The 27,150-nt window shown below is 43.7% G+C and overlaps 2 protein-coding genes across 2 annotated transcripts; one reads left to right on the top strand and one right to left on the bottom strand.

The window, feature by feature from the left end:
• Window positions 1-28: 28 nt before the first annotated feature.
• On the bottom strand, window positions 29-13,037 carry dcaf7 (ddb1 and cul4 associated factor 7). Its single transcript, XM_088623092.1, has 7 exons — window positions 12,327-13,037; window positions 9,160-9,318; window positions 7,169-7,280; window positions 6,239-6,357; window positions 5,587-5,796; window positions 4,694-4,811; window positions 29-4,064 (listed from the first exon to the last, which is right to left on the bottom strand). Exons 1-7 carry the CDS (start codon window positions 12,462-12,464, stop codon window positions 3,892-3,894), a joined length of 1,029 nt encoding a protein of 342 aa, XP_088479218.1. The 5' UTR covers window positions 12,465-13,037; the 3' UTR covers window positions 29-3,891.
• A 1,703-nt stretch (window positions 13,038-14,740) lies between these two features.
• On the top strand, window positions 14,741-26,892 carry ccdc47 (coiled-coil domain containing 47). The gene is made up of 13 exons (XM_088623091.1): window positions 14,741-14,916; window positions 17,082-17,346; window positions 17,980-18,069; window positions 18,566-18,740; window positions 19,428-19,549; window positions 20,568-20,633; window positions 21,272-21,373; window positions 21,564-21,674; window positions 22,233-22,318; window positions 22,883-22,941; window positions 23,786-23,895; window positions 24,721-24,888; window positions 25,816-26,892. The coding sequence occupies exons 2-13, from the start codon at window positions 17,089-17,091 to the stop codon at window positions 25,894-25,896; spliced, it is 1,428 nt and encodes a 475-aa protein (XP_088479217.1). The 5' UTR covers window positions 14,741-14,916; window positions 17,082-17,088; the 3' UTR covers window positions 25,897-26,892.
• Window positions 26,893-27,150: the final 258 nt, after the last annotated feature.

A 27,150-nucleotide genomic window follows, 5' to 3' on the forward strand; every position in this document is an offset into this window, starting at 1 on the left:
GCGAGACAAAAAGACACCGACAAGCCCGTTGTACGAAAATGTTTAATTTGTTGTAAATAAACAGCTATCACAATTTATTAAAGCACACTGCTTCAGAGAAAGCAAAAGGAAAATCACAGAGATTTACAGAGAGAAGAGGGATGTGCAGAAGGCAGAAGAGATGAGTGACAGAGGCTACTGAGCCGTTTGAAACCCAGAGAGCAGATCCAGAAGAAAACTGGTCCAAAGTCAAAATCTAGGCCGAAAGGCATCATTTCCCATTCCAACATTATCCTGCAGTAATTAAAAAATGGAAACTTCCATCATCCTGCAATGATAATGTCAGCTGTACTTTTCATTCTCTCTGCAGAATATTTGAGGAGATTAACTGTAAACCTTACATTTCGGTAAAGCAATCCAATAATTCACTCTAATATGCATTTAATTGGCTGCGGAACTGCCTGGTTGTGAAACACAAGCCTTTGTAATGTCTATCATAATCACTCCAAATGCCAAATTGAGGAGTTAAACTTGCCACCCTGTTTTTGCCAAAGGTTTAAAACAGTCACCAGGCAGCAACCTGCATAAATTTCAATTTCCAGTGTGCTTTTCGTCCCCCCCCCCCCACACACACATTTTACAGGACGGGATTGGGGAGAGTATAGTAACTTCTGGCGGTGTGTTCCTAGCTCTCAGCGATTCAATGAAGCTTAGGCACATCTCTTGCCAGAAACCTCATCTTTATTCTGTCAAATGGCACAACCCTCTGTGCACAGCCTGGCAAGGGTATCTTTTGCCACTGCAGGCTGGCAGTTACAGCTGCAAACCACAGAAAGTAAACAGTGCTTTCCTAAGTACGCTATATAGAGATAAGGTCTACACATGACAAAAACGATTATATAGAAAAGAAATTAAAAAACAGGAAGAGAATGACTGCCTGAATATTGCTATCAAGACCTTGATAAGGATAGAAGATGCATTATATATTTTCCACTACAAACATGCTAAGGGGTTGAGATGGGTAACCTTTTCATATTGAGCACAAGGGAGGGAAGGGTAAAAACGTACAAAAACGCAGAGGAGTTCCTGGTGTTAGCTCTGGACATGGCTCTGAGGCTGGACTAGGGCAAAAGCCACTTTAGGAATCTGCCAGAAAGCTAATGTCCCAGGCCCAGTTTGCAGCCAGAACCAGGACCGAGGGAGGGCTTGCTGAAACCGATCACATTTCTCCACGGATCCGTCCACTTAACCCCACGAAAGATAAGCCCCCCGGTGCAGCTGCTCACAGCTCCAGTGTGCTTTCCAAACATGGTGCAAGCCCGCTTCCTGCAAGCAGCACAGGGCAGCGCAGGAAGAGCAGAGCTCTTGGGCTCTGGCCATGACGAGCCCTAACCCCTGGGTCAATAACAGAGCCTCACGAAACAAAGGGAACCCCAACTTGGCCTTGAGAGAAGAGGAAGGCATCTTCTTAGCTTCTGCTTACAGAAATTGGGTCCAGGCTTAGAGACAGACTCGTGCCATGGAAGAGCTGAACCTGGACCTCCTCGACCTGTTTGTGGACTAGATAACCGTCCCTCTGTTATCTGGAAGAGATGCCCTTCAGCTTCTGAAGGCACACCTCTTTTGCCTAAAATCCAACCTCATGCGACCGCCTCATACACCATCACTTAGAAAGTCAGACAAGGATTTAGCTCGCTGCATTTCATTTCTTATAATTTAAATGTTTTCATTAACTATTTCTAAATTGGATTCTACATAAAAATAATAAAAGATTAAAAAAAGAGCCCACAGGCCTGGAAATACAGTTCCAAGTTTTCTGGGTAGCAGCTCTGAACAAAACTGCTTCCAAAAGGATTCCTTGCTTTGAATGCAATGCATTTAATGTTTGTGCGCTGACAAAGTTGTTTGCATACATCAAACTTAAGACAACTGATCACCAGGCTAATAAACGTTTCTTCAGCTCATTATTTCAGTATAGATTTAAATGCTCATTACACAAATCATTCATCATTAAAAATCATTCAGGGATTGACAAGTGGACACAGAAATGCAGATCAATTAAAAGGCGAGCTTATTGTTCAGCACCTTTCCTTTCAACCTAAAACAGTGCTCCAAAAGGTTCAGAAACACAGGAAAGAGACGCTCCTCTCATTGACCCTGTCAACTCAATGCTTGCTCAACACCACTTCAGGGTGCAAGACCTATAAGAGGGCATCATGAATTCAACAAAAATGCACACCATTACCATGGATTTGATTACAATAAAAAAAGATTCAAACTTTCAAGGCTCAAATCCTTTGTGGTCACCGAGGAGAAAAGATAAGTCATATTCCTTCATAATCCTGTATGTTGTGAAAAATATTTTGGTTACAGGCAAGCACATTATTTATTCACTATACCTGCTTTCTAAAACGTTAAGGAATTTCACAAACAGCAGACAAAGGACTTTGATTCCAGGGGAAGGGGAATTCCCTTACATGGCTCCTGGAACTAGGAGCAGATGGCGACTTAATGTTCTTTAATAATGTTTTAAATGCACCTCGTGATGTTCATCATGACAATGCTGGCTGGCTGGCACTGGCACAGACAGACATGATTCTAACCCAAAAGTGTACATGTGTTGCATTTCTAGTCAGTTTTATGAATATTTTCTGTTAATCCATCAATCACCTGAAGCTAGAATGCACAATGCAATGTAACCTCTGCCCTTCTTCCACGGAGTGCTTGGGTTTTTCTCAAATGCTAGTACGACTCCTTCACTATTAAATGCTTTACGAAAGGGCTGGCTGTTCACCAGCCCTTTCAATCACCCATTTTAATACATGCAAAACACAAAACAAAGTTGGCACGGGCAGCCATAAGGAAGAGTTTCAATTTTAAAGGTGCTCAGCTGTAAAAGTCATTAATTCAGTCTATCCAGCTCCAGACCGGTAGGATACCGAAGTTAGCTCTCTGTCTGCATGTAGAATTAATCTGAGGTCCACAATAAATCGGAACTCTAACCTTCCCGACCAATCAAGTTCTAAAATCATGATTGCGGCTCTAAATAAAGCAGGTCCAAGAAGACAGAGATGCCATCAACTGACGGATTTAGGAACTCCTACTGGCAGGGACATTGAATGTCTGAATATGTCACTGTCCAGCTACAACTGACCTTTTCTTTAATGTGTCTGTAAAAACACACTCTTCATTACAGTCACCATTCTAGCCACAAAAACAATATCTGCACATATAAAATCTTCAACAGGCTTCTGTGGTTAAAAGCAACATCCTTCCCTGTGGTGGCTCCATGGAAGATCTACAAGCCCCCAGAACCCATACTGATACCTCATCTGGCCCACCTGAGCTATGCTCCTCATATTCTAAGGTCTGGAACCACCACTCCTCTCTTGCACACCACCTGGTCAAATGAGGAGATGCACCCAGAGGCAGCAGACAATGCACAGTTGGCTTGTGGAGTCTGAGTCAAACTTCCATCACATTCCTCACCCTTCTCCATCCAATTAAAAAACGGTAAACCACAGACCGTGCCATTTCATCCTTCGCGCTTCTTGCTAGAACAATGAGATGGGACCAAACAATGATGTCAGACCTTGTACAGTACATGCCACGTCATATTCCAGGTCTTCTGGCTGCTTACAAAACAGCAGTATATGTGTTGGGGGGAGGGGGCTAATATTTTGGCCAGTGAGTGTGCAATGAGCTTTGTCAAACCATCGATTTTATCCTTGTTTTAAAAAAATAGGAATATGAGTCCCCAACAATGAAATGCAGTGATGTATTTTGCCACTTTTCTATTCTTCAGACCTCAAAGTCTTCTTCCTTGCCTTGACCCACTCCTCTCCCCTCTCCTGCATCGCCAAACCCAAAGCGCTACCCCACACCCGCCTGCCCTGGCACCTCTGGGCAGGACTAGACCCTGAGGATCTCCAGGCAGTTGTTGTAGCAGATGGCGATCCAGTCAGGCTGGGTGGAGGCCCACTGCACATTGTTGATCTCTCCCTCGGCGGTGTAGGCCAAGATAGGGTCCTCAATGGCACGGGGCATCTGCTGTATGTCCCAGATCAGGGCCTGGTGGTCATCAGCTACAAAGACACCAAAATGTCAGCCACCTTTGCACACAGGCAATGCAGGCATTAAGCAAAATCATCTCCCGACGACTTTTCACAATAGTCTCTCCACATGCACAAGCTTAATCATTCAATTACACCCATTTCTTCCAGTTTGGTAAACTGTTGGAAAAAAAGCTACCCTCCTTTACCAGGTGACCATTTAGGAGGGCCCAGAAAAATCTTATCTCCTATATATTTCTTGTAGACCACAACTCAACATCACAGTGAGTACCCTTCCTTGAGAGAAATGTCTAACAATTTTAGAAAAATATGACTTAAAATCTTATCTTCCAAACATTTTCATCACAGACTCATTTATAAAATCACTTTTTATAAGCAGATTCTCAGCAATTTACCAAAAATGGCTGGATTAACTGTTGGGATCAATGAGATGCCAGAAACCAGCAAGCTAGATGAACGAACAGTCCTTTGGTACATCATTGTCATGTGTATGTTTGATGGAATTGAAAGGCAGGGATTTTATGCTTTAATAACCTATAGTTATGCAAACTGGATTAAAAAAATGAAGCATGCCACTACAGATGTTTCACAGAGGAAGTATCCATACAAGTTCTGAAATTTGCCCAGATTCCAGATGTTACCTGCAGTACAGATGTGGCAGGAAGAGTGAGGTGCCCAGGCTATGCCATTGACACAGGCCCGGTGATTGTTTAACCTTGCGACCGGAGTGCAGGGCACACGCACGTCCAGAATCACCACCTGCAACGCAAACGCCAGTTTATAACCCAGCAGACAGCAGAGGTATCAGGTAACAGATCATGCTACCAGCTATTTCCCAGCAGCCCTCGGAGAGATTTCAATTTACAGCAAAAACCAGTGTCTGCATTTCTTGGCAAATGCTTCCAAGACCGTTACAATTTGAAATGACACAAGAGGCTCTTAAAATCAAAACAAAGGACCAGGTAATGAAGTGCTTTTATCTAAAAGTTAGGAGGACAAAAAACAACAACAACAAAAAAAAAAATCAAACTTAGGCACTATTGCAACACACGATTAAGACGATTAACAGATGAAACTAACCGCCACATCAGGCTGTTTCTTGAAGAAAGCCAGAGTTTTTGTATCCATTAGTTACTATCAAACGAGTTAACCATTTGGAATCATTCTTATGTCTAAGTTGCCAAGTTTATGGTGAGAGAGTAACTCTAACACTGACAATAGAGCAGAAAAGAATAAAGATAATATATACACAGTTACCATTAAAGTACTCTTCTCATTTTGTTTAAGTCAGTAAATGCTAAGTGAACCTCAAACCATGTTCTTAGTGACAAAAATGATTTCCCATATATTGACCTACTGGACCAGGACTCTCAATATTCTAGATATTCTGGCTCAATGCCACAGCGGCTATGTTCTGATCTCCTTCGGGACACCTGACGGGCAGGTGTAAGGCGAGATCCCGCAGAACTGCCAGCTGTACCGCCTGTGGCTACACTGCCCACCCCACTGGCACCAAGCCCCTGGCGAGAGTCACCTCCATGCCATCCATGGCCATGGTGGCCAGGTAGTTGGGGTCCTGCTTGTTCCAGCACAGCCGCAGCAGGGGGTGGTGCTGGGGGTCCTCGTAGATGATGGTGCTGTGCTCCAGGTGCCGCAGGTCAAACATGCGGACCGAGCCGTCTGCCCCCACGGAGGCGAACATGTCCCTGCCGCCCCCGGCCCGGCTGAAGGCGATGTCGTACACCTGCAGAAACACACAGGGCGCTCGCTCACTTCCTGTAGGGTGCGCAGTGCCTTCACTCCCACATTAAGTCTCAAATAAGTCTGACACAGTCTGTATTTTCTCAGAGTATCTGAAAGCTGCTGACTTAAAAGTCCTGTTTGATTCAGGAATTGGTTATAATTTATTGTCCTTCAGCTCTATTCCAGCTCTTCAGAGCTCACAGTCCATGTCCCCTCTGAAACGTGCACTGTTACATTATCCTTTCTCACACTGCAAACAGCTCAGGCAACAGAGGTAGGACATCAAACTGTTACTTCCAATACTGGGTCACAAGTTTCCCAGAATCTATCCAGGCAAGCAATGGGCAAACAGCTTAATAACACTGCTGAATGATTTACAATCTAACCTCAGGAAAAATGTTGAAACTCTTTTACGAGTCCCTCGCTCCAAACCCCCACCTCACCTCTTTATCGTGGGCGATGAGCTGAGTCTTCACGTGTCCAGACACCAGGTTAACCCTGCCCAGCACCTGGCCCGTCTCCAGGCCCCAGATGGTGCAGGTGGTGTCGATGCTGGAGGTGCCTGCAGACAAACAGAGATGCTGAAATGGCAAATCAATACAGAGTGGGCGGACATGATGAAAGTAAACTTCAACATGGAATGACTGAAGGATGAAAAAAAAGGAACCTTGGTAAGCCTCTGCTCCAGTCACGCATTTTTCCCCTTAACTAACGAGAACTACATCAGCTTTTCCAAGACTTCTCTTTAAGCAGGTTCCGGAGATGAACTGATTTCCAGTAACTGCACTTTAAAGAACAAGCTAAGTGGCAGATGGGCTCATAGGTTCCCTTGTGCCTGGGAGACATGAAGATAAAAATAAATCTATTGTGTTCTGTGGCAAGGAGCTGTGCTATTGCTCTCATGGCAGGGCCATGGTGGCATTTTGTATTGATGCATTACCTATTGTGGATCCAAAAAGTCATCTCGTTCACTCTGTTAGGTTAAGGACAATGGGGTTCACCTGTTTGTCAGGGGGGACTTGGGGTGCCCCCCGGGTTTTGGCCCCGGCCTAGGTGGATGAACAGACATGGCTGTTTACTGTCTTGTGACTCAACCTCCTGCGCTTTTTGTGAACCGGTAAAGTTTGGCATTAGCTTAACTTTACATTTTGAAACCTAGAACATGTAACCTCCACACAGATAGTACCCAAGATCTGGAATCGAGCCAAGGGTCCCAGTGCTGTTAGGCAGAAATGCTAACCTTTCTTGTGTTCTGAGTCTTCCCAAACATACATTGCCAGGCGAACAGCAAACATTAGACTTGTGTTCTCCAGTGCGTCTGGCTGACACAGCCAACACCAAGCCAGTCAAAGTGAGTGGCTTCTCTAACCTACCCAGCAGGTTGGGGTCCACTTCATTCCAGTCAAAAGAGGTCAGAGGGGCACAGAAGTCCGAGTTCTTGTTGTTGTTTAACAGGCATTCCAGGCGTGTTTCTGTATCACTGACCTGGGGTACAGAGAGAACAAGCACTTACTAAAAACACCAGTTGCAACGATAAACCAATGACTGCAAAGACACTGAAAACTGACAGAACAAAACCCCAAAGTTTTCCTTAAAGAGGTGAAAATACCGCCACAGAAATGCAAATGTAGTCAAACAGAAAAGAGTCACATTCCACAATGCTTTCCAAAATTTATTTTATTAACACTAAAAAGCCTATTTTGAGGTCGCACACGGATTTTCATGATGGTACTGATCTCCTGTCCATGTACCACAGGAAAGGTTAGGAGTATTTTTTAAAAGGCAGGGACACCTTTCAATTATGTCCCCGAATTAATTAAACCTCAAAACACCACACTCCTGCATTCTAGACCAAATGAATTACCTCATGAAATTCAGTTTGCTGAAGCAATTTACCACATAAAAACCTTAAATTTAGATTAAAGCTTGCCAATTGTAAATTAGCAGTCCCAGAGCTACACAGTTATTTCTTGCTCTGCTGCAGCTGAGACGCACCATGAAGTTAGCTGTTTATTTGAGACTTGTGATTGGGTTAAGGTTACAATTTTACAGGGGCCCAAGTTTAAAATAAGAAGCATGCACACACACACGCCTTTCATGTAGTGTCTCCTTTAGTGACAACAACTCATCTGTTTTTAGAAACATTAACGAGCACGAGAAATTCTCTCCTCCTGCCCTATGGCTGCAGGCAGACAGCAGCAGTCCTGGCTTATGTGTGTCAGAAGCTGAGTGCTCAAAAGAACTCTTCCCCAAGACTGAAATCTTTTTCAGTTTCACGTCTATTGTGAGTTTCATCCCAAAGCAGTTTACACACAGAAGGAAACCAACTGCATTCACTACTCTGGACAATATGTGGAAGCCCCACTACACAGCAGATCAAGTCAGAATCAAGGGGAAGCTTTAGAAAGGCCAGCATTACATTAGCCCAGAGTAGGGATGTACCTGGGTGTACATCCCTACTATAACGAAACATGTCACAGGATCTTTAATGAACAAGCTGTTTCAACGGTGGTTTCAAGTCCCATCCTAATGCTGGCACTTCTTATTGGACCGGCCTGTAAAACAACTCCAGAATGATGAGCGCCACCTACTGGTCCACCAATGCCACTTGTGGCTGCAACACAGGTTTTCTCTGAGCACTTTCATCCCAGTACTGACCAGGCTTAAGGCTGTTCAAACTGTGGCAAGACATGGTAAGGTTGGTGCTGGATGATGGTGTACAACGCAATGAGTCTAACCAATCACGTTTTTTTTAAATGAGCCCTAGGCAGAGAACAGCTGTTAAAAGCACCAGCTACTTTAACTGAACAGGTTGCTGAGGCACAAGCAATATTAAAGGGACATCTCATATTAAACTTTTCTTTTCCTTTTAAAGTCTCTGCAATCAACACATTTCTCAATCCTGTGTCCTGCTTACTTTCCATTAAATAAAAAGAGATCCGTTTCTTCCAACCCAGGGAGACAACCCCTCAATACCTCAAGTATCTCAATATCTACTTTTATTAAAAGCTTAAGGTAAAATAAGGTGACATCATATGAACAGCTGCCTTTCATTCATTTGAAATTAATTTTGCATTAGCTTTTAATGTAAATTATACATAATGTAGAAACTGTACAGATATGGTATAAAAAGAGTCCACCTGCAACAGAGATTGATTCGATTCATGGATTTGCAAACCGAAAAAGAAAATGGCACAGTTATTCAAAGCAGCTACTGCGACCTCAGAAATGAAATGCTGACCAGAAGCCCCAATGGGAAGTCAAGTGTTTGAAACATAAAGCCTGTCTTCTCTCAGAGCAGAGGGCATGTGGGTCAAGGTTCGAGCGGGACACGTGCGCTCCTATGAGGAGTGGGGCGACTCACTCTCCAGATGCGCAGGTAGTCTCCGCTGGTGGCGAGCAGGTCGGGGTAGACGCCCTTGGTGTCGGGGATCCACATGATCTTGGTGGTGGGGTACGGGTGGTCAAAGGTGTTCCTGCAAATGAACTCCGAGCTCTCCTCTTCCAATCCTACCAGTTGCACCTGAAAAAATGTTTACATTTTTTTATTTTCTTGGAATCACTAACTGTTTCATACCCACCTGTTTCATACCCACCGATTCATAATTGCGACACACCTCTGCTGGGAAAGACACAGATGACAGGCATGGCATGCCCTGCCAACCACATTCTGTCAGAACATCTGCTTCACAAACCTCCCGATCCCACTGTGCAAACAGCGAGACAGACATCGGATGGAGGACTGACGCAGTGCTCGCTGATAAAGCTACAAGCTCTACGGTATTGAGAGGAAACCCAGACAGCACCTGATGGGGAACTTCTTTAGCAGATACTGAGATACCTAATGATTTAAACAATCATGTAGACACACTAATTTTTTTTCAAGAAATGCCTTTCCAATAAAAGCACAATGTACTGTCGTAGCACAGAACCTATTAGGACACACCCAGATATTTTTTAAAGAATGGAGGCATCGCCACTCTTGCAGCTAAGGCTTAGGGCCGAGTCCAAGATAAACCTTATCTTGGGAGCTTCAGAAAACTTAAGGGGTACAAGTTAAAAAAAAAAACATTAAAGAAATAGATAAGACTCATGATGTATAGCAATTTGAAACATTTTCTCAATATTTGCAAATAAATAAATCTAGCATTTCATTTTTTGGAATTCAGCATCATTTCTCCTTTTATCAAGCACCGACCACTCCATTTGGATTTGCCAATTGTTTTGTTTGTAAGAAAAGACTGTACTGCTGCACTTGAGAACGAGACCTGGAGAGCACGCTGAAGAGCTCCTCCGACACGCTCACAGCGACTGACGAGATGGTGCCAACAGGAAAAGCAGCGCCTTCCATCTGGCCTGGGAGTGTGTGCCAGGCCTCGGGGAGAAAGCCCAGCCCTGCCTACGGTTGCACCAACTCTTGGACAATCCTTAGTGAGGCACATGATCGAGCTTGCACTCTCCGAGCGCGCACTGTACTGCTCGAGTCACTTGCAAGCTCCTAATCTCTCCTATCCTATGGCAATATGTTTTTGCACAGACATGTTTTTAAATTTAAGACTTTATTCAAAACTGAATACTAAACACTCATAATGTGTTAGTCAATGTAAGCAAAAACTGAAGTATGTCAATTGTGTAAGTATCGAGACCCACGAACTCAATGTAGTAGTTACACATTTAACAGCAATCACAATAACGAGTCTTGATGGTATGTCTTTGCACACGTGCTTGGCAAATTTGCTCAGACTTGCGTATGGTAATTTATTCCCTCCAGGACCTCATCAGTCTTGACAAGCTTTACAGTCCCTGCTGATGAAGCAGAACTATAGCATAATGCTGCCACCACCATTCCTGACATCAGGGATGATGCTGACTGAGCGACACTGCTGGGTTGGCAGAAAATGTAATACTCTGCATTTAGACCAAACCCTATGTGGGATCTCACATGTGTTTTTTTCCCCTCAAGTTCATACAGGCCCCCCTTTACGGAGTGGCCAGGATACGGTTGACCCATGGCCATTTTCGACCTCTTTTTTAAATGTTGCTGTTGGCCACACAGTGGCGTCCCTGACCAGTTTAATCCTTGCTTTGTCTGCTAAGTGTAGAGGGATCTCTCAAGGCTGACTGATCCAGGCAGCGATTTAAAGTCCAACAAACTCTTTACTTTCTACAACTTTATCCCCAGGTAGCTCTGAGATCTCCTAGGGCTTTATGATTGAATCATTGTTTGGATCTGACTGCCCAACTGAGGGACCCTAAAGAGACAGCTATGTCTATTGTGAAGCCACATGAACCACTATTATTGCATAAGTAGATTAAAACAGACAAAGAGGGCCTCCACTCAAACACAGACCCCGGTTTCAGACTTCAGAGTTACTGGTATGTGCCTCACAAGACAGTGTGCCAGTCTGGCACAAACATACAGTATCTGTGCAAGTCCACATTTTTATTGTGAACATTTTCACATTTTAAACCCTGACACCCGAAGAAGGCTCCACTGCGTTTCCTTTCTTATCATTTCAGCAGGAATAAACCTTTTACTTGTTCCTTTGCAGCCCAGGCCCTACTTGAACCACAGTTTTAAAAGCCGTTTTAAATTCCAGGGCTCTGCTAGGTGCAGTGATGAAAAGTGGTTTGGAGTGGAAAACTACTTGCATGCATTCCAATCAAGAGAGCAACTTGTTAGTTCAATTAAGGCTTCAGTGGGGTAATTAAGGGTGTCTGGAATGACAGCCAGGTGTGCACTCCCCCAGGACCTGAGCAAATTTGAGTTAAGGTGGTGGGTGATGCATCAGCTAAGGACACTATCAATATATTAGTTACTTCCTGCTAATGATAAACTGTGTAATCTTAAAAAAGTCCAAAATTTAGGAAGCATTTCAAAAAAGTATCCGTACGTTTGTCGAACTTTGCACATGAGAAGTTACTCATCAATGCTTGTACGGCAACAACAGGACATTTGTTGAGTTCTGATCAAGTAACCTTTCAAGAAAATAAAAGGGCTAGTATTCAGGATTTAAAGATCTAAGCCCACAGACTCTAGTACACACCTGGGTGGTTTCCGCACAAACTTTCATGTCTCGGCATTCACCACGCAACTGAGTTACAGAGCAAGCAGTCGTGTGGGAGCGCAGTGGTGGGACTTAACATGTCAGTGGACAGCAGTAGCCTCTGACCTGCAGATTTATCGCTCCTATTTCACCCTGTAAATCCAGATCGCTTAGGTGGCCTTTGCCAAACACCGGCTTCCTGCAGAACACTAGCGAGGCGCTCATGTTTTATCACAGGGGGGAGCAGAGTTTACTTGATGACACGAGTTTATACAAAAGTAGCCCGGGCCGGCGTCATCATGCTCAAACACGCCGCACTCGCACTTTCGGCTGATCGGTTTCCTTTTTTTTTTTTAGCACCGCTTTCGGGAATCGGCCCCCCTCTTAAACGCGTAGGGGAAAGACCCGGTCGAGCCGAGGGGAGCCTCTCGGCCGGACCCGGGTCCGTCCAGCCCGGGGGAGGAAGCGGGGGCGCCGGGCTCACCTTGTTGTTGTACTCCTCCACGAAGCTGCCCAGGGCCAGGCGGAAGCGCTTGTCGGGACGGACGCTCCAGTTCATGGCGTAAACCGTCCATGGCGCTTCGTATTTATAGATCTCCTTCCTTTTGCCGTGGAGGGACATGGTGCAGGGGGGGCGACCGCGCCGTCGAGACGACCCGAAGGCGGAAGGGGGGGACGGCGGCGGCGGGGTGGGTTGAGTGAGGAGGAGGAGGAGGAGGAGAGAATTCAGCGAGAAAGTCGCCCCAGTCGAGCGGCGTGCGCGTCCCCCCTCCGGGCGGCGCAGACAAAGAGCTGAGCGCCGAGCTGGCCGAGCCCGGCAGGACGCGCTCCTTGCGGGCTTTTAGGACGTTTCGGTGTGACAATCCAGCCTCGCCGTCAATTCACAGCAGTGCCCCGGTTTGACCCGCCGGGCTGGACGCCTCCCCCCCAGAAGCACCAGGCACCCCTCGCCCCCGTCTCCGCTCCGCCGCCACACTGTCTCCCCGACTCCCAGCGGCTCCTTCCTGCGCCCAGACGGATCGAAACAAGCTGATCTCGGCTTCGGGAATCACCGAACACCCTCTTTGTCGGTACGTCGTGCTACTATAAATCCAGAAGCGGCGCATCCGAGACGACAACAACAAAAAAAAAAAACCCACACAAGACTAAGCGCTACACTCGCTGGGTAAGCCAGACTCCCCCAAAAAATCCGTCGCGATACCCTATTGGCCAGAGAGGATGTCGCTCAAAGCGGGGCGGGGGCTAAACCGCGGCCAGGTGCGCTCTTTCATTGGACGAGGGAAGCGTCAGTCGAAATAGGGGCGGTCGTTTTGCTCGCTAGGTAAGATTTGAGTGGCTCGGCGGAATTAGGCAAATTCGGAAGGCGGGGTTAAGGGAAGTGAGGAGGAGTGTCATTGGATTGACGCAGCGTCAGTCAGAGTGAAGTGGGCGGACAGGTACGAAAGAGCTGTGCTGGGAAGACGGTCAATCAGTCAGGAGAAACGTGCCAGTTTCACCGAGAGCGTGGCTGGGCGTCATGTCTGCAAGCACGATTTTAACACTGTATCGAAAGTACTGGAGAAAACCACATCTACTCCCCTGCATGATTAAGCGAAACAGATTTATTTTCCTCCGGATATTTTGTATTTGAACGAGGCCAGTTGGAAACAACAGTTACAAACGAGATGAGATCATTCAGCACAAACAGTATACATTAGTTACTAATTGATCATCGGGTATCAACCAGCTGTTTCTTGAAGGGCCCCTGGGATATCATCTTCAGATCACAGCTGGGTAGCGTCTCCCAGGCCGCAGGACCGTTTGTATACAGAAACCGGCTCCTGGTATCAGGCTCGGTTTCCAGCTGTGTTCACTGTTTCGAGTTTCACTCTTGATTCTGAAGAAGATGACGACTGTGTGAATTCTGTCAAAAAGCCTTTGAAGGTTTTGAAGGTTTTCCAGTCGTGTCCCCCTCAGTCTTCTCTGTTCAAGACTTAAAAAGGAGCAGTTCCTTCAGCCTGTCAGTGTAGGATGTTCCCTTCAGCCATTGAATATATCAGGTTACTCCTCTCAGGGCTGTCACCAGAGAAAAAATATTTTAAAATTAACATCCATCAATTTAAATAAATTATTTTAACAATTGTCCTAACATTTTGTTTGCCTTTTCGGCTTCCTCGCATTGTTAACCTAAATGCCTAAGTATTTTTCTGAAAGAGACTCCAAGTTCAATGATTCTAATTTTGCATACCTAGTTTATGTTGTTTCTATCTGCACGTAATACACTGCACTTATCTACATCATCTGCCCATTTTTCTATCAGAGTAATTGGGATGGAAAGAGTAGTAAAATGTATATTTTCCCAGCCTTTATTGGCACAGAATTAATTTTAAAATAGAAATGCCTCAATCATAGCTGATGGAATGAATGTGTGTGGGCTTCATAACGTCTGAAGAATAATTACTCTTCCCCAGATTAACAACATATTCCTGGACCATACTGCCTGTATGCATCAGAGATGGATTTAAGCACAATTGGTCTAGCCCAATACCTAGAAATGACCAGTTTAGGCTTCATAACTGTAGTCTAGAAATACAGTTTGGCCTAAACGTCGACGTATGTTTTTTAAAAAATATTCGCTAGCCTTCAATGGTCGTTAAGAGCATTTAAAAACCTACTCTAGGATCTCCTTCAGGCAGGCATTACGAACGAGGCTTAAGTGTAAAGGACTGAAACTTGTGACCATTTTGACGAGGGACGTCATTTATACTCCTTACAAGATGGGTTTCGTCCGCTGGCACCGAGGGTACAGATTTCCAGCCTGTTTTAATCAGTAAGTGTGCACCATGTGTATATGCACACACACGTCCCAGACCGGGTTACGTCATGACCGAGTGATCGGCGGCGGACGTGACGCAAGCGGTGCACTGACAGTAGTTCCGCAGCCGGATCGGAGGGTACAGCAGTGGGAACGGACGTCGTTTCCTTGTATTTTCTTTAAACCCGTGAATCTCGAAAGACCGAAACAATCAGCGGGAGAGAGAGAGAAAGAGAGGGGGAAAGAAAAGTTAAGCACAATAAAGAAGGACTAAAACAAGGTAAAAAAAAACGAATAAGAAGTGTTTTGTAAAGCAAGAGCAATGCCTGATAATAACGTCTATGGTCGCGGATAGCCTCAGACTTCCGAGACTGTGCACGATTTTCCGCCGAGTTTAAAGGAAATCTCGCTCCCTGTAGTTTGCAATTCACCGCGATCTCTAGGTATGAATTTCAGTCAGATAAACTTTAAAATCGAGTTTTACTGCGCCTAAGAACAGGGGTTAGTTGCCAATACTTAATCTCATTAGCGGTTGGAATGTGCTAGGTGATCTATTTCTGTAATCGGGAGATATTTAAGACAATGTGTCGTTGTTATTAATGTTTGCGACTTACATTTTCTCTTAAAAAATTGCATGCCCACCCCCCGCAACTGTGCTTCAACGACCATTAAAAACCAGCCTGTCTCACCTACCGTTGTGCTATGTGAGCATTAAACGCAGCCGTGATTCGTTTCCCTTCCGCTTGTTTTGCATTTTATACCTCAGCCAGATAAAGATAAGTCGTGAAAAGACATCTGCTTGAGGAGGGCTCTTGCTGGGGTTAGCGTGTCTCCCCTCTCCCTGCGCAAGCTCGTTATTTTATTGTCGCATGCGTACTCACGGCTGACCTTTTATTACCCCGAGAAGGGTATCTGAGGTTAAGGACAAAATAAGTCGTAAAAAAAAACAAAACACCAACACTTGTCTTTATAGGTCCAGAGGTTCCGTATGGCAGTAAAACGAGGCCAACGAAGAAGTTCTCGGCATTTAGCTAGAGTGATTTGTCTCGTGTTCCCTCCCCTAAATCACTAATTCGCAGCTAAAAAAAAAACACCTTTCCGATGTTATTGCCAAGACGGCTGTAGATCGCTACAATAAAAATCCTGCCGGGTCAGTTGTTCAAACCGGTTTTCAGTACCTGCTGTAGTTCCAGCAGCTTTTCAATGTCTCCTTAAATTATGAACAAAGCTTCACCTGAGCGCAGTCTTGGAATTGATCCAGTTAAGCCTTGAATTGATCCAATTAAGGTTTGAATGTACTCATTTATCCTTTCTGTACAGCCGTCTGTGTTGACGCTTTGAAGAGACACATGATGAAACATGCTGTTTAAATCCTGGCTTAAAATGAAAGGTCCAAAGCGACACTTTTTTTACTTCTGTTGTTGATTAGCGTGAACATGGTTATCTCCTAGTTGATTTCATTGAACGCGCTAAACAGATAAGATAGGACGTTGTTTTACTGTAAACTAAGGTGGTGTATACGCAGCAATTACTCACAATGAAACACTTGTTTTTATAGTTGTTAAATAACTAATAACAATTCCGTGTACACAAAACGTGGTTATTAAGCTTAAAAATGTCAATTAAAAAATCCTCTAACATCTGTTAAAATTGGTTGCACTAGACTGTTACTGCTCATTAAAATAAAGAAAAAGAGTGAGTAAGGGCCTCAGTAATTCAGTATTTCAATGTTTCAAACTTAATATTTTGTCAATTTTTCTAAGTACACTTAGTAACCAAGCAGCCTTGGTTGCTGTTTTACTCTTAAGTTGTTTCCCATCAGATGTCACGAACAGTAATTGCTCTGAACTATGTCCAGGGAAGATACAGACCAAATTCCTTATAATAAAGGTACCTGTGTGTCGGGGGTGCTGTTGAATGGAACAGGATGATTAGGCTAGGGATGTAGCAAACTGAAGGCTCTGGGATTCTGAAATAAGGTCAATTAACTGAGGGCTGCTTCTGGTTCCAGAAGTGTTGAACAGGCTTTGCAGTGACAAGATAGGAGTGTAAGGAGTGTAACAGATGAAAGGCAGCCTCCAGCAAGGGCTAAAAATGTTCAGCCAGTTCACACTATTCCAATTATCAAGTCATTCTAAGTGGGTGCAGCTGTAAAACAGAGCATGACTGGAACAAAAACCAGCAGGCTTTTATAAATTACAAAAATCCATAATATATCTAAGAAAATAGGTTAATTGTTTAATTAACTACCCAGCTATTTGGCTACTCAGGTTGAAACAAAATTGAGGAAACACTAGGCCCAATATTAAGGAGAATTATTATTCTTATCGTATACGAGTTGATACGAGTCCCACGCGTGCCTGCATGTTGTGACCGGTGTGCTGTGGGATTGTGGGGGTCCTGCCTGTGTTCCTCTCCCTGGCATGCTCTTGGCTCTGTTTCCAGTCGTGCCATGGTCAAGCCGTTTCTCGTACCCGCGCTGCTGCTGCTGCTGCTGGGGTTCCCCGCGTCCCGGGCGCGCTTCGACGACTTCGATGACGGGGAGGAGCTGGCGGAGTTCGACGACAACGACTTCGCCGAGTTCGAGGACGTGAGCGAAGACCCCCCCACCGAGGCGCCCCCCCGGACCGTCACCGCCCAGGACGACGAGGACGAGGCCACCGTGGAGGTGGAGGAGGGCCAGGACGACTTCGAGGACACCGAGACCCCCGTGAGAGCGCGTTCGTCCGGCGTCTGCGCAACGGCGTCCCACCCGAACGGCTAGTTATCTGGTTTCACCGTATTTAGTCAGACTGGATAAGGACATCACATCCAAAGGGAAATAGCCCTAAGTGACTAACTAGAAAATAGGTTGGAACACAATATAATGTTTCTATTAATAAAAACAGTCTCTAAAGTGCATTTCGAATCATTGCAGGGATTTTTGATCATGGTCATAGCCGCAGGTCATCTCCATTCATGTTCTAGTGAGATTGGTTTTCCACAGTCATTTCTGTAGTTCAAATTAAAATGAAATTTTAAATCTCTGCCATCCGTGTATGTGACTATTCATAAAAATGCCAGCAAAAAAGAAAAAAGTTTCATATAGTTACTGCCAGGGGTTGTATAAGTAATGTATGTCAAATGTTAAGAGCGTTACAATTTAGAAATAAAATTAAAACTCTCCGACGGTTATTGAGGATTTTCACCATAAGCTTAACTGCTCTGGATGGGTAAGCTGTTGTATCTGTAGTCTTGAAATGCAAATACTGTACCATCAAAGACTGTAATCATTTTCAGTTTGCATTGGCAGAATATATGCCGTGCCCTGGTGACTTCATTTTGAATTCATGTTATCTTGCAGGATGAAGACCTCTATAAGTATGATGCCGAGGAGTTTGAAGGTTTTGAGAAGTCAAACCCATCTTTCAAGGATCCCATCCACATTCTTACGGTATGATCTGGCTCTGTTTGCTTGTCTGTTTATTAGCTTCTGTAACTGTATCTGGGAGACAGTGGTGTCACAGCCAGACTTTATCTTATCCTTTATTTCTGTCTCTGTAAAGCTTTCTGGCCTGTGTTTCACTTGGCTTAACTTAAACAGAAAAAAGCTAATAAGCAAACAGACATTTCCTGTGCATAACCTATTTCTGACTCCTTGCTGGATTTCCCACCACACCACATTCAGAGCTAAAAACAGCTTTTACTTTTTTTTGTCTGTGCCACATGATTAAACAAAAAAAGTACAAGTGTGATCATCATCTTTGAACGTTGCCATTTGGGATTTTGGGGTGAGTGATTATTAAAAAATATAATCTTAAAGACTCCTAAGCGAGTATAAAAAAGCAACTCTTTAAGTGTAATCTACTCTATTGCACAATAACTTCCTGCTCTTTGATAAGTGAGATTTGATAGTGTTCACCAATCTCTCCTTTTATCATGCCTCCCAGGTGCCGCCTCACCTGCAGAACAGCTGGGAGAGCTACTACATGGAGATCCTGATGGTGACGGGGCTGCTGGCCTACATCATGAACTATATCATCGGCAAGAACAAGAACAATAGGCTAGCCCAAGCCTGGTTCAACTCGCACAGGGAGCTGCTGGAGAGCAACTTTGCACTCGTGGGTGAGAGAGGGGAGGGGGGCTTTGCCAACTGGTTGCGCCATTTCTTTTTTTAGAAAGAGTTGGAAGAGAGCATGTAAAGCAATCTGAGTAGCTCGGAGGAGGGGAAGAGATCCAGCGCCATATCCAAAGTGATACGGTCTTGACAGAGCTGTCCCTCTCATCCAAACTTCAGAAGGTGGGGCAGAACCCTATGAGATGTGCTTACCTATTGAGCTTATTTGTTATAAGTTCTCAGTATGGCACCAGAGACAAGATTCCCCTATTGGTGATGACTGCATTCCTCTTCAGGGAGCAAAAGGTGTGAAGGCAGCCCACAGATCTCACAGTAGTTTTCACAATAACATGATTGCTTCTAACTGTCTAGCCTCTAAAACTCTGGCCAGGTTATTGTCCTCACAGACATTTTGTCTGCAAATGTCTGGGCGTTAGAACATCAACGATCAACTGCTGCACTTGTGTCGAAGAGGAGGAAAAACTACTGTTTCCACTCAGTGTTGTTTACAGTCTCCATAATACACTGGCCTCACTCAGTGCCATGCTTAAAACAAGTGCATTATTTTTTGTGCAGCTCTGTTCAGAATCGGTGGAAAGGACTCTCTCTGCTTTACCTGGCAGGCGTGTGCCTACCTGGCCACACGATCGAGACGCTCGGTGTTGCTCATCACGGCACTGTTTTGTTTTTGCCAGGTGATGATGGCACAAGCAAGGAAGCCGTGAGCACGGGAAAGCTGAACCAGGAGAACGAGCACATCTATAACCTGTGGTGCTCGGGGCGCGTGTGCTGCGAGGGCATGCTTATTCAGCTCAAGGTAAAGACAGCCGTCTTGACTCCCCCTTGGTGGACTTGCCAGATCCTCCCACAGCAGCTCTTAACTCCCATAAGGCAGTCTGTTGTCTGGCTTTGACTTTCTCTATGTAAAGCACGGGACTGAACATGCTGTGTTATATCTGCACATTGCCGAAGTTCACCAAGACGGTGTGCTGTTCAATACTGGCTGCTCTCTCTGTGTAGTGGTAATTTGCGTGCTATGCCTTGGACTTCATTGAGTGCCTCTGCCAGTAAAAGACCACACCCTGCAAGGGCGGGTTTGGAGCCACCTGCCACTTTTCCACTGCCATTTGGAAACGTTACTCCTGCAATGTGGCTCCTGCAGTCTTTTAATAAGCTGTGCTGGAATAGAGGAGCACCACAAGGTGTGAAGGAGGAAGGAACAGATACTTAATTCTGGATGATCCACATTGTAACTAAATTGGGATTGCTTGCATACTGCAATCAACCTGCGTGTCATTTCAAGCATTTTTGTGAGGACTGAGTGCTGACACGTGTCATCTAACGTCCATATGGGGTTCTGATCACCTGTCTCTTCCTAGAAAGACTCTTTTTTTTCTGGAGTTAAGAATGTTAAATTTCACTCAAAAAGGGAACAGTAGGAGGGACTTAATGAGAATATGGTTAAGTTTAAGAAACGAGATAGAAAAGATTGAACTCAAAGAAGCAGCTGCATTTCAGTTATGAAAGGTCTTATCCATGACGTTTTTGCTATCTGTGTGGAGTCTGCATGAATTGGATCAAGTAATGGAAAAATAACAGCTGTATCTTCAGTTGCTTTTTGTAACACCATTAAACTTAAAGAATATCTTAAAAATGGGGTAAAACCTCAGGGGTTCAATTAGTTGGCCCCTGGTAGCCATCCAGTGAGCTAGTTAGTTTTTTTGTGAAGTAAATAAATAAATTAGGCACTTTAAAGCTGGATTGAAACATGAACCAGAAGACCTGAGCCCTTATACATCTGCTCGCTTGATAGTCCTCTCTATGATGTTTCACAGTTCCTGAAGCGCCAGGACCTCCTGAATGTGTTGGCGAGAATGATGAGGCCGGCCTGTGACCAAGTGGTATGTAACTAGTCTCCTTTATTATCTCATCAGTACCTGTAAACACAAACACCAGATCTGTAGGAAGTAAGATGAGAGTAGCTGACTTGTGACTTGTCACATTGTGTCCTCTGTGCTTACAAGGAACTACTGCAAGTGACAGTAGGTCACCCATCACTGCTGTGTTGGTGTGCAGTTGGCCAATATGCTTCCAGGAGCTATTGCTAGATTGGAACGGTGATTCACATTATTTTCTGTACACTATAGAATCACTTACTTTGGGCTTCTGATTTTCCACAGCTCTCTTTTAATACATTTTTTTCCTGTTTCAAGACATTCATACATCTTAACCAAGCAAACTAGAGAATTTAATGTTTTAAATAAGCTTGTAAAATTCAATGAAGTTGTGCTGTGTTACTTGCTAACGGTATCCAGCAACTGAATAGAAATGTGCACCTTTTATAATGAGGGTGAAGAGGGGGCAGGTTACACTGAAAACCCGAGGTGCCAATTGTAACATCGAGGTTTGTTCATTATTTGCATTTGTAAAGTTTTGCTAGAGTAAATTGCAGATTCAAACATGGTCAGAATGCACCAGCTAAGATTTGCTAGATCACCACGGATGAACAGATTTCCATCTCTTCCTGTCCCTTTCACAGCAAATCAAAGTCACTCTGAACGACGAAGATATGGACACGTTCGTGTTTGCTGTGGGCACCAAGAAGGCTATGGCTCGGCTGCAGAAGGAGATGCAGGACTTGGTGAGTAAGATGGCCGGATCTTTCCAAGAAAACAAACAGCTCCTTAGGAAACAGCCGAGATCAGATGAAGAATGTGGAGAAGAACAATTCCAAGTTTTGACTGCAAAAAGTGATTAGGCTAGTGAATATACCCCAGTGCTATGTGTGTGGCCTTGTATCTGATGCTTTAAACATCTTTGTTCTTCATTAGAGTGAGTTCTGCAGCGACAAGCCCAAATCAGGAGCCAAGTTTGGGCTGCCAGAGTTCCTGGCCATTCTGTCCGAGATGGGAGAGGTGACAGAGGGAGTCATGGACAATAAGGTAAAACTGGGAAGAGGCTGAATGTGCTGCTATACAGACTGTCCATATTGTCTTGACACAGTATTCAATCTCTGCATTATCTGCATATGAGAATTGCTGTGTGCATATTGCAGAGGTAGGTAATTGAGACAAAAAAAACACTTGTATATAGAGAACAAGCTTTTAATGCTTTTTACCAATACAAGGAGGGCTGATCTTGAAATGAACTGATAAATCTTGAATTTTTTTATCCCCGAGTTTTGTATTTCTTTTAGACGTCAGAGAATACTAGCACAAACACTGTACTGCTCATTACTGTTAGCCTGTAAAATATACGTCTCCCATTACAGTACGTGTGGTTTATATAGTTTTATGATGTGCATGGTTGGCAATTTAGTAGTTGTCATCCACACTTTTATTCTTTCGTTATTAAACTTTTGTTTTTCAGTTATCATCTCTATTCAGACTACCAAAAAAATACACTATATAATATCAAATCTGTTCTTGACTTTAATCATTTAAAAGTCTTCCGTGATTTGGGAGAGGTGACTGTGGTTGTTTCCTGTTGCTTCTTTGCAGATGGTACATTTCCTCACCAATCATGCCGACAAAATTGAGTCCATCCATTTCTCGGACCAATTCTCTGGTCCAAAACTTATGCAAGAGTAAGTTTCTTTCAAGTATTTCTTAAACAAAATATTTATACAGAAAAAAGACTCCTGTCAGTCTAGCTGGAATATTGAAATTTTCTCTTTGTACCTTTGTCTCACATCAAATACACAAGCAGGTTTTCAAATTCCAAATCACTAGATGTTACTAATGAACAATTATAGCTGTAATTTGTTTTCCAATTAGCAGATGTGTTGCTAGAACAGACACCTGCTGTGTTGCCAGCAATTCAGATGACAGCACGCCTGTGTGCGCACAGCCAATGACACTGTATTATCTGAAGTGTAATTGTAAGTTATGTGCTGGTGCAGATGAGCATAAGGAAGATAAATTATGAAGTTTATTTATTTATATTTAAATTATATGTGCAGTATACAAATTTTCAATAAATTGAAAAGAATTTGCATGCTTTTAAGGAAATTGCCATTGGGGGTGAGAAGCACACTGGTTAACCTAATACTGATAACACACTCTTCATGTACCTGCTGAATGTATTTTGTCAGGAAGCAATGCCTTGTGTGCTTCCGAGTGATTCATACCTCTGTATTCTTGTTTTTAAGAGAGGGACAACCCTTAAAACTGCCTGAGACTAAGAAGACACTACTGTTTACATTTAATGGTAAGGGCTGGATTCTTGTGTTATATTTTCCATTTTGTATAAATTGACAATTGGTATATTTATGTTCAATTTTAGTCATTTTTAATACAAGGGGCCTTTTACAATTGTTTTTAAAAGCCCAAATCCCTTATTTACTGACATGAGGTAATTGAGAGCAAATTCTTGTTTACAATGAAACTCTGTAGACCTGTTTATAGATCAGGATATTTACTGGAGCTGCAGTAAATTTGAGTGAAGCACTTTGATTAAGGGTATCCCAATATCCCAGTCAGGAACCCATCATTCCGTTGGCCAGAGAACAGGGCCCTAACCTACCACTCCACTCAGCTGTCCACTATATGGGTATTTTGGTTAATAAGCACGCTTGACAAGGCCACATTATTTTGTGTTTTTAATGATTCTACTGTGTCTTGTCTACCATGTACACCAAATGGAACAGGCAAAAATTCATTCCATGATAAAAGGTGAAGAAAAGAAACAAAAAAAGAAAGTAACTTTCCCTCAGTCCCTCACACCTGAGGAAGGCTCCACGGATGAAATGTAGTTTTGTTTACCTTTCAGCTTGACTTGAACCTGTACCTGTGCAGTGTACGCATACTGACACAGCTCCCTACTCGATCGTGTGCATCACACGCTGCAGGTGCTTTGCATTGACGTTAAATGATAAACAACTGGTGATTCTGAATTGGGTGGGTAACAAAAAAAAAGGCTGAGATTACAAAATAAAAAAGCGAACCACTCAACTATCTGAGGCCTGGGGTGGAATGATATCCCAGTGGCTCCGCAGGGTACTGGCCGGGGGGTCAGGCACCCCAGTTCTGACAGTCAGGTCTGGTCTTCGCAGTGCCTGGGATGGGCAACACTTCGCCCAAAGACATGGAGACCCTTCTTCCACTGATGAACATGGTCATCTACAGCCTTGACAAGGTCAAGAAGTTCCGGCTCAACAGGGAGGTGAGTGGAACCTCGGGACGCGAGTTTCACACGGATGTTTTTTTTACTATCCGTGTTCCTGTGGGTCCCCTCCGGGTGCCCCGGTTTCCTCCCACAGTCCAAAGGCATACCTTGATTTGAGTGCTTTTTTTATACATCAGAGCAAGTATTTAAATAGTGGAACACAATACGATTCTTGATTTAGAATTAAAGTGATTTGCAATCCATAACCTTTCTTTTCCTAGTTGTGAATTACATGGATACGTTTTTTTTTATTTTTATAAAAACTAGTTTGCTATCTAGATGTGTAACACTTTGTTATAACAGACCTTTATTCATTGTGTGAGAGCGTTGGATAATTCGAAATGGGACTGGTAAGCTAATTCTTTTGAGCTATAGCAATTCACCCTGCACGTAACAGAACAGCTGTCACCAATACTGAAGTCTACAGAAAGTCCTTGTAAGGACAGACTTTGGGGGATTTCGGCGTCGGATCACTTTCACTGTACAACAGACTTCACAGCAGTGTGCAGCCTTCTCGCACCGCAGCCAAGCTTTTCTGGAGCAGGTGTTTCCCTTGCAGACATTAACTGAATATACTGACGGATGACCGTATTTAAATGTTTAGAAGCGATGCAAATCTTAAACAAAGCAACATTGCAAGCGTGTTAGCACGACTGTCTTTCCCTCCGATATTCATTTTGGAGTTTTCAGAGTTAAGTGGACAAGACTCAGTTCAGGCGTACCTGCGTCACTGACGTCTTGCTCTGCCTAGTCGGCGAGGAGCAGCTGAGCGCTGCAGCATTGCTGTGCGTGCGCTCCTAGCCCCGCTGTGTGACGTTGCAGGGGAAGCAGAAGGCCGACAAGAACCGCGCACGCGTGGAGGAGAACTTCCTGAAGCTGACGCACGCTCAGCGCCAGGAGGCGGCCCAGTCGCGCCGCGAGGAGAAGAAGAGAGCCGAGAAGGAGAGGATCATGAACGAGGAGGACCCGGAGAGACAGCGCCGCCTGGAGGTGGGGATGAATTGACAGTTTCACTCTTGGCGCCGGGCTGTATTTGAGCAGTTGTGTCTAGTACACATTACATTGAAATGTAGAATTATTGCTTTGGAAAATAACCATACTAAAGTAATGCGTATATAGTGTATTTGTGTTAGGCCTGATGCATTTGAGTTTTTTTTTTTACTAGGCTGGAATCTGTCAATGCACTGCTGTGTAGTTGAAAGGAACATCCATGAATATACCTCATTTATGAGATGGACACAGTTTGCAAGTGAAATTAACTGAATGGCCTCAGTCTTGAGTGAAGAGAAATCCCAATCTCAGGCTCCCAGCTGATCAGAACACTGGGGGGTGATAGAGATTGGACTGCCTTGCAGAACAGACATCTCCCATTCATACAGTATGTTGGAGAGCCATTGTAACTTTTGGTTCTACCCTGCTGAGCTCTGAAAGGTTTCTCCAGATTAATTTCTTAATTGAGGTTGACAGGTTTTCTGCTTCTGTACTCAAACTGTTTTCACCTAATTCTAAAACCTGCAGGGTTATTGACCCCTGACTATTGAGCAGGGCGTTTGGTGCCAGATGAATAGTCCGCAGTTTAATGGAGTTGAAATCATGTGCCGCAGTCAATAGACTGCTTCTGTTGTTGTAGAAACATGAATTAGATGAGTATTCTCCCATGAGAATATTTTTTTAAAACATACAGAAATTACCTTTAAATAATGTTACATTGTGGATTTCCCTGTAGCTAAAAACAAAACTGGGACCAAACTCCTTATTTCAACAGAAGTGTCTGCACAAGACAACATTCTGAGCTGTGACAAACACCTGGTTTACTCGAGCCAGTGTTGTTCTAATGGGGTTCCAGTGTGAGTGGGACGAACCCTTGCTGATCCAGTATGCTGTCTTTCTCTTCTCTCTCCTCCTCCTGGCCTGCAGGAGGCCGCACTGCGCCGGGAGCAGAAGAAGATGGAGAAGAAGCAGATGAAGATGAAGCAGATCAAGGTGAAAGCCATGTGAAGACCACCCAGTCCCAGCACTGAGAGACGACACAGCCTGTCTCCATCTTCCAGCTCCGATGGGATATTGATGCTATTATGGTGGTCATGTATCTGCCATAGTGTTGTGTATATTTCTTTAGGTGCTCTGCCTATAAAAAACAAATGCTAAATAGAAGAGTACTAATTTTATCTTTCAGATGAACTGTTGGTGTCTAATTCTTCTTGTTACTTTGGAAGTTCTTCAGATAGTGTCACCTGTTAAATTTTTTATATTTAATACTATTTCAATATTTGAGCAGGAGACATTGTCTGGTGGAATGACTCAGGTGGAATACATTGAAACAACTGAGAATGCATGCATAAATCACGGTGAATAATTCATTCATAGATCATAGGCTTAATTGCTGTTAGCTTGAGGTGTGCATTAATTGCTTTCCTAAAATGTACACATTTTCAGATTTGAACAAGAATGTGTACAGTTACACTGAATGGTTTGAGCTTTTTATGTACATATCAGACTGAGGAGCAATGAACTAAAAATAATATAAAGAAGGTGTGAAAAGTTTTAATTCTATAAAGACATTTTTACCAGTTTATCTGTTTGTGACAAGGCCAAAAGAGCAATAGACCACTCACTCATCTGTTAGGTTGTGAAGAGGCAACATTTTTGATAAATGCTTTTGTGAACTTTATCTAAATTTGAAAAATAGGGTTGCATGTGCTTTTTGTCAACACTACTTCATACACATACTGTCAACAAAAGCATTAACACCATTGGGAAGAGTTTGTCAGAAAGTAATTGTCTGGGAATACTGCGTTTGAAATTAAATCTTTTAAAGTTTTTCATTTGATTTTCTTTTTTTACACATGGTAATGTGAAATAAACAGAACCATTGTAATAGCAGTCAATTGCCCATGTGGAATGGCATGAAAGACTACTGGTCCAGATTCTAACATTCAGGGGTGTAAAGAAAAGTTGGCAACTTTATAATAAATATTGATCATTTGTCTAAAACTGACTTGATGGCTCTTTGTGTAGGTGCACAACTCTGACTGTAATAAAGTTACAGGCTCCACAAAGATAAAACCACAGGCTTGCTTTTAAGACTGGGATTTTTTTAGTGCCTCCTGATTTCTGTGAACTAGGGTTCCAAGTAAAAAATACAAAGATTTCCAATGACTAAAATCAGATGCTGCTTTTGAACAACAGAATTTGGGAGCCAGATTGGCATCAGAATTTTCCCTTAATGCAAAGCATGCTCGCTAAAGTGTG

This window comes from Lepisosteus platostomus, chromosome 28, assembly GCF_059453375.1.
Source record: "Lepisosteus platostomus isolate fLepPlt1 chromosome 28, fLepPlt1.hap1, whole genome shotgun sequence".
Classification (NCBI taxonomy): domain Eukaryota; kingdom Metazoa; phylum Chordata; class Actinopteri; order Semionotiformes; family Lepisosteidae; genus Lepisosteus; species Lepisosteus platostomus.